General features: G+C 45.2%; 2 protein-coding genes across 6 annotated transcripts in view; both read right to left on the reverse strand.

Moving 5' to 3' along the window:
* The window catches only part of LOC122540941 (flap endonuclease GEN homolog 1-like), a 57,240-nt gene that overhangs the window by 46,997 nt on the left and 2,614 nt on the right, over positions 1–7,629 (reverse strand). The gene's annotated exons all lie outside the window — the stretch shown is intronic.
* On the reverse strand, positions 3,816–5,692 carry LOC122540961. The gene is made up of 2 exons (XM_043677324.1): positions 4,282–5,692; positions 3,816–4,227 (listed from the first exon to the last, which is right to left on the reverse strand). The coding sequence occupies exons 1-2, from the start codon at positions 5,655–5,657 to the stop codon at positions 3,876–3,878; spliced, it is 1,728 nt and encodes a 575-aa protein (XP_043533259.1). The 5' UTR covers positions 5,658–5,692; the 3' UTR covers positions 3,816–3,875.

Here is a 7,629-nt window from a genome sequence, read left to right on the forward strand (position 1 = left end):
GTGCAACCATCAGTGAACATCCACACTTCTGACCTTATGTTGGAGGTAAGATCATTGTTGAGGCATCAGAGGATAGTTGAGCCCAGGATATGGTCCTGAAGCTGAGTTAATTGACCTCAAAAAACCTTTGACTCCAATCAGCAGAGTTTTCCCATGGGTCCAGTTTTGCTGGGACCCCTTGATGTCAAGGGTAATCACTGCCACTTCATCTCTGGAGTTCAGCTCTTTTATCTATGTTTTAGCCAACAGGTTAAGAGATGAGACCTTGACAGAACTCAATCTGATATTCAAATTTACTGAAGACTGGCATCTGTGATGCCGGGGACCTCGGCAGGAGGCTAAAATGGGTCAATTGACATGGAGTCACTTAGCTCTGTTGATCACTTGCTGCTTCTTTTTTTTTTGCCACGTAATCAGACCTGTGTTGTTGTTTCACCAGATTAACACCTCATTTTTAGGCTTGTCTCGTGGTTAGTGCACTCTTCAGTGAACTCGGGCTGATCCCCTGGTTTGAAAGTAATGGTGCGTCAGGGCATATGTCAAGCATAATGTTGCAGATTGTGTTTGAATTCAATTATACTGCGTTGATGGTTCACAGTCTCATGGACATCCAGTTCTGAATTGCTAGATCTGTCTAAAATTCATTTAGCATTGTGTTAGTGCCATACAATACAATGGAAGGTATCCTTAATGTAAAGCTCTCCGAACTCTCAGAGCTGGTCACTCCGACTGATGATCGTAGACATGTGCATTTATGGTAGGTAAATTGGAGAGGATGAGGTCAAATATTTTTCTCTTCTTGTTGGTTCTTCACCACCTGTTGCAAACCTAGTCTGGCAACTACGTCCTTTGGGACTCAACCAACTTTTACAACGTCCCTAGTCTATTGTTTCATTACATCTAATCCTTTTATCTCTCCTGACCTTGGCTGCTTCCCAGACTTTCCCTTTTATTCTAACTCCCCTTCCCTTTCAGCAACATAATATCATATCTCTAATTTCAGTATTGCTGAAAAGATACATACTTTGTCAAAATTTTCTGTCCAGTAATCATCAGGATAACTTCTAAGAAATGCAAAAGTAAAGGTAAAACAACATCTGTACTGTATGGGAGAAGATTGCTGATTGATTGGCAAGTAGAACCTGCTCAGTCAAGACATTGTCATGGAGTATGCATCAGTTAGATGATTACTAGCAGTTAAATTCCCAAAAATATTTTTAAAAAGAGTTTAAACTAGGCAGGTTGACTCTGATTAATTAGGGCATTGTCCTGAGAAACAAACCAGTGAATGGCTGTCACATATCTAGTTGAGTAGAAACCCAGTACATTGTGTCTACATGTTCTTTCTGTCTGTAAACAACAGGGCCCTGTATATTAATATATGTAGCTTCCAATTTATGCGAGTGTACCATGCTAATCCAAATTGACAATCCGAAGGTGGTTGACAGTGTAAGTATTTGCATATTAATATGTAATGTTGCACACTGCTTTGTCAGTTTTGTAAGTCAGGTTATTTGTGTACAGCCAGCACCTTGTTTGTTGTGAACAGCTGAAGGGATGTGCTGTTTGATATGACCACCAATCTTTGGGACGTGACCTACAAACTAGCATCACATCAGGCACTAAATCTCATATATTAGCTGGCCAAATTGAAGAATGGAAGCTCATTTGACAGCTTCATTTTATAGGCAAATTTGAGCCCAGAATGGAATCCATTAAGACACGTAAGGAAATTCTGACAACAGCTGCAGATTCAAATATAGAAAATGCATTGTATCAGAAATGTGCAAGAGTTAGGAGTTTAGATATCATTCCATCAAAGATGCATTTCTCACAGAAACCAACAGAGAGAGCTGGGGATCAAATAGCAGCATAATGTATTTCAGCATATATGATATTGCTAGAACTGAATTTCTGATTCATCACTTCAATGAATCCCTTAATATTTTTTCTCTCGTGGGCTTAATTTCTGCTGTGCCTCCCAAATTACCCCAGAAACTTGCCACTGCAGCTCCACCATCTTCCCAGCTTGTGGTTCACCTTTCAATCAACCTCTGGCCAGCTCCTCTTCCATGTCTTTATAGTTAACTTTACTCAATCATAACACTGCTACATCCGATTCAAGCTTCTCCTCCTCATATTGCAGGATGAATTCTATCATGTTGTCATCACTGACTCCTAGGGGTACTTCACCTTCTAGAAGAAAGTTAGAACTGCAGATGCTGGAGACCAGAGTTGAAAAATGTGGTGCTGGAAAAACACAGCAGGCCAAGCAGCATCCGAGGAGCAGGAGAATCGACGTTTCAGGCATAAGCCCTTCTTCAGGAATCACCTTCCTAACCAATTTCATATCAAATCCAGAATTGCTTGTGCCCTAACAGGACCTACTACAAACTGCTCCCAAAAAACCATCTTGTATACATCCCACAAATTCCTTTTCATGGGATCTACTACCAACCTAATTTTCACAATCCACCTGCATATTGAGGTCTCCCATGATTATTGTAATAGTGTTTTCTTGCATACCTTTTCTATCCCCCAAATTTACTTTCTCCCTCCACCCTGATACTGTTAGGAGGCCTGCTCATAACTCCCATCAGCATCATTTACCCTTTGCAGTTCCTCAACTCTACCGTTACATATTCAACACTTCCCTTCCCTTTAACACTTGTTATTAATTTAAATTTAACTTCTTACTAACAAGGCAACTGTGCCCTCTCTGTCTATATATTCAACAGGACATGTCTCCTTGGATATTTTGTTGCCCCTCCCCTTCTCTCTGTATCCAGTTCCCCCCTCCCCTTCTGTTTTAAAAAATTCTCAAGGTCAGGTTCGTAGGAGAGTAGTCTGACACAGAACAAACGACCAAGAGGCGAGTCTGCTAGAATATGAGCATGCCACGGTCCATGCCATCCCGGGACGGTCGGGACCTCCACAGTTTGTTCTTCTGGTTTCTTAGTCGTTTTCCAAAACATTGTTCTGTATCAAAATCTCTCCTCAATTGCGATTGACCCTGCTCGACTACGCCAAATGTTTTAAAAAATTCTCAAGGTCAAGGACCAGGCTCGCAGGAAAGTAGTCTGACACAGAACAAACAGCCAAGAGGCGAGTCTGCTAGAATATGAGCATTTTATTCCCCGCAGCGTCGCCACAACCAACGGGTCTGGCTTATACTCACTCTACATGTTACCGGAACTGGGAGCCGTCAGTTCTCGTAGAGCGGTTGCCAACAACCCACGCTCGGCGGTTAAACGTAACCCCGGAGCAGACTCCCAGGTCTGGCTTATACTCACTCTACATGTTACCGGAACTGGGAGCCGTCAGTTCTCGTAGAGCGGTTGCCAACAACCCACGCTCGGCGGTTAAACGTAACCCCGGAGCAGACTCCCAGGTCTGGCTTATACTCACTCTACATGTTACCGGAACTGGGAGCCGTCAGTTCTCGTAGAGCGGTTGCCAACAACCCACGCTCGGCGGTTAAACGTAACCCCGGAGCAGACTCACCGAACTGGAGACTTTTCCAGCTGATATACTCTTTTCCAGATATAAACATTCATGTGAACAGCAGAGCAAGGCTAAAAAACACATTCCATTCTGGTTACATACAGATAAGAAGATTCACACGGGAAGGTGTATAACAAGATTCACACGGGACTAAGCGACACCTTCCATTTTCGGTTAGATTCACACATGTAGCAGAGCAAGGCTAAAAAACACATTCCATTCTGGTTACATACAGATAAGAAGATTCACACGGGAAGGTGTATAACAAGATTCACACGGGACCAAGCGACACCTTCCATTTTCGGTTAGATTCACACATGTATTGGGACATAATTTTACACCACATTCCACTGCTTGACCCAATACATGTGTTACATTATGCCCATATGTATTCTTTCTAACAAGCGCCTACGTACACGCCAAATATACAAGCAAGTCAGGACATTACAGCATGTTAAAATCACCAGGACCGCTACCAGGATCGACAAGGGTGGGAACAGGAATGTCCCCGCAGTGGAGGACATACCACTCAATATGTCCCACCAATGATGAGCTGACTCCACGTCCACTACACGGGCAGCATGTACTACCTCCTGTCCATGTATAAAGGTAGACACCGTAACCTTGGTGACATTGGTTTGATGCTTTCGTAATATCTGCTTAAGCACCTCGGATCGGTCCAATGCTCGCTTAAACCGATCCAGGGAAATGTCCCAGGGATTCCTCAGCACTTTCCACTGCACCTTGGTAAAGTGGCGAGCACTACTATAAGTGGTCAACAAATAGGTCTGATTCTGCCAGTGCCACTGATAGACATTTGAGAGGCAGCCGGAGAACGGTGCTGAGGGAAGCATAGGATGTGGATTATTGGTAGCCACACAGAGCGTGTGTGGCCCAATCTGCCACATCATGTCCCTTGGAGTCTCAACAGTCCATTCGCACAGGGCCGTTCCCTTAGTCAAGCAAGGGTCCCGATACCTGTCCATCAGTAGGCAAGTTTTCCCCTGATCAGTCTGTTCACAAGCGGACAGATCATAGGCAATATTGGTATCTGGGCTAAACCACTGTCCCCTTGTCTTCAGAAAATAATATCCAGAAGATGTAATCACTGGTAATACATAATATCGACAGACCGTAACAGTGTGGGTTACATTCATGGTAACAAAGTATCCGTTACACATAGTTGCGTTACACCATGTTCGCTCTGGATGGGTTATCATCCACAATTTCTCAGATACATTCCATAGCCCCCTCCACGCCTGTACATTGGGGGATGTTACCACACGCAAAAAGCGTTCTTTCTGTATTTGAGCATGCAACATTTGAATATGACAGGCAGTCCAATTTAACTGAGCCGTAATGTTCCCAAACAGTTCCTGAGTGGCACCCCAGACATCCAGTTCCCATTGCAGAGATCGTATCATTATTTCAGCTGTCTCTCCTTGAGTCATCATTACGGATGGCACCCACCTTCCAATAGTATGTAGTCCTCGTGAGGTGGCCTGTCCCGTGTTAGATAATTTAGTACGGGTTACCTCAGAATCAATAGCATTTGAGATACCCATGACAGTTCCTGCACCTCCCAGTAGAGTGTCATACCATGCACGCCGCCTCCTCTTATGTTGGCATTCTGGGATAGCCGGCAGCCGCACCTGCCAGTGAACATCAGTGTGCAGTACTGCCTGGGCCATCTGCTGACAAGTTGACATAATGGGAGCCAACTGTGTGCGGTGCGCGTCAGAGACGTTAGGGCGCACCAAGATCAGCCATAACATTCGAGTCCGGTTTTGAATAACTGTTCCATTGCTGATCCAGATGTCCTCATCTCCAGTCGTGATGTTCCATCGTGTCCCATTTGAGCTTTCACATTCACGAGCGGTTATATTCCAATGACACATATTCACCGTTGCATTCAACATCAATGTACAGTTAGGGGTTATCAAAGTTACATTTCTCCCCTTATAACATCGTACACAAGTATACATATGACAATCACTCGTGAGATCTAAAATTGCACACCATTGATTTGCCGCGCACTTAAAATCATCTTGCTGTCGTTCCTCACTACTAATTTTCCAACCTACATTTTGTTTCGATAAGGGTACCAACGACTGAGCTGGCACACTCCTCCAGACTGATTCCCCAGGATACATAATGGTGACCAGACTGTCTGTTCCTTGGGCTATGATCTCTGCCGGTTTGGGGGGAACCAGTTGTCTGGCGTACCCATACCTTGGCACCCTTAGTGTCAGTAGACCCAAATCCCCCCGTCCCACGCACAGTAACCTTAACGGGAGCTCCCGTCTCTTCCACCGTTGTAAGGTTACATGGTTTAATAACTAATTGTGCTATTCTGCCTCCCTTCTGTATCACATAAGGTTCAGATGTAATGTTGACCAGGACTACTCCCAATTCCCCTTGGTAGTCCGCGTCAATTACTCCTGCCATTACATCAATCCCCTTTAGTAACAATCCCGATCGCGGGAGGATATGCCCATAGGTTCCAGGGGGACAAATCAATCCTAATCCGGTCTTAATCACCGTAGGTTTCTGTTGGATCAAAGTCTGGGCAGTTAGTGCTCGTAGGTCCAGTCCAGCCGAAGCCGGCGTGGCCCTTACGGGAATATCAGCTTCCTCAGCGAACTTCCACATTTTAATAGGCTGAGTCTTTGGGGTATCACATACTCGTATCATCCTATTCAAGGGTGTTACCCCATTTCCTAATGGGCGGTTATTAATTTGTTTCACCACCCGAATTAGTTGCTTCCTCCAACCCGTTAAGTCATTGCAACCTCCTGCTTTTCGTAGTGAGGACTTCAGAAGCCCATTCATTCGTTCTATAAGTCCCGCAGCTTGTGGGTGATAGGGTACATGATAAACCCATTCCACGTGGTTATCGTGACACCACTGCTTTACCACCCTTCCTGTGAAATGGGAGCCATTGTCACTCTGGACCTGTATGGGCAATCCATAAAATTGTTCAATCAAATCTAAACATCGCAAGGTAGCCTGTTGATTGTTGTGACGACAGGGATGGGCTACCAAAACCCCAGACATAGTGTCCACAGCTGTACATATGTGGTTACATCCTTGTGAGGAGGGTAAGGGACCCACAAAGTCCATTTGCCAGCTCTGTCCCGGACCATCCCCCCGATGGATATGTCCCATCATATGTTGGGGCACTCCCTGCCGCTGATGTTGACACTGCTCACACTGGTTTACTGCAGTCTTAACATCATCTACCATAAGATCTATTCCTCGGTCTCGAGCCCATTGCAAGGTTCCTTGCACTCCCCAGTGCCCAGCCTTAAGGTGTGCACATCTAGCTAGGTCCACTGAGGTGCCCCTTTGCACAACCATGGTTCGGACGATACCATCCACATATCGGTTATGTAGAGCTTCCACATCATTTCGAGATGTATGGGCATCTACGTGGGTGATGTATATGACCAGGTATTGAGCTTTCTCCCATATATCTTCCCATAACTGTTTACCCCATACTTCCCTATTCTGGATCATCCACTGATTGGCCTGCCAAGTTGGCATCCATTGTGTCATGCCATTAACCACTGACCACGAGTCAGAGAACAAACAAACTCCCATGACCCCTGCTTGCATGACTACCATATGCACTGCCTTTAATTCTGCCCACTGACTACTTTTTCCCTCCCCTAATTCTTCTAGGGTAGTGCCTTGTTTTGGGTTAAAGGCGGCAGCTTTCCATCTACGCTGTCCCGCTTTCCATTGGGCTGACCCATCTACGAACCAAGCCGTGGCTTGTTCATCCGGGGTCAGTTCATCATACCGTTTTCCCATCTTAACGGGTGATTCCTTGTATTCAATCACCTCAAACCGCTTTTCCCCTTCCTCAGGGGCCTCCGCCACTTGCTCATGTAGGACTGACACTCCTTTCTGTCCAGTCCGCACTCTCTCCGACACATACCATTTCCATTTAATGATGCTGCTCTCTTGGCCAGTTCCTATTCGGTGGGTAGTGGGGTCACTAAGTACCCACGGAAGAATAGGGATAGCTGTTCTCATGATCACTTCATGTCCAATAGTTAGAGCTTCAGTTTCCACCAAGCTCCAGTAACATGATAACAATTGTTTCTCAAAGGGGGTGTA

Source organism: Chiloscyllium plagiosum, chromosome 3, assembly GCF_004010195.1.
Source record: "Chiloscyllium plagiosum isolate BGI_BamShark_2017 chromosome 3, ASM401019v2, whole genome shotgun sequence".
Taxonomy (NCBI): Eukaryota; Metazoa; Chordata; class Chondrichthyes; order Orectolobiformes; family Hemiscylliidae; genus Chiloscyllium; species Chiloscyllium plagiosum.

Coding starts and splice junctions, on each gene's coding strand:
- LOC122540961 (XM_043677324.1), bottom strand. CDS start 5,657: ATGTATCCTGGGGAATCAGTCTGGAGGAGTGTGCCAGCTCAGTCGTTG. Junction 4,228..4,281: donor CAGAATCAGACCTATTTGTT/GACCACTTATAG, acceptor GAAAGTGCTGAG/GAATCCCTGGGACATTTCCC.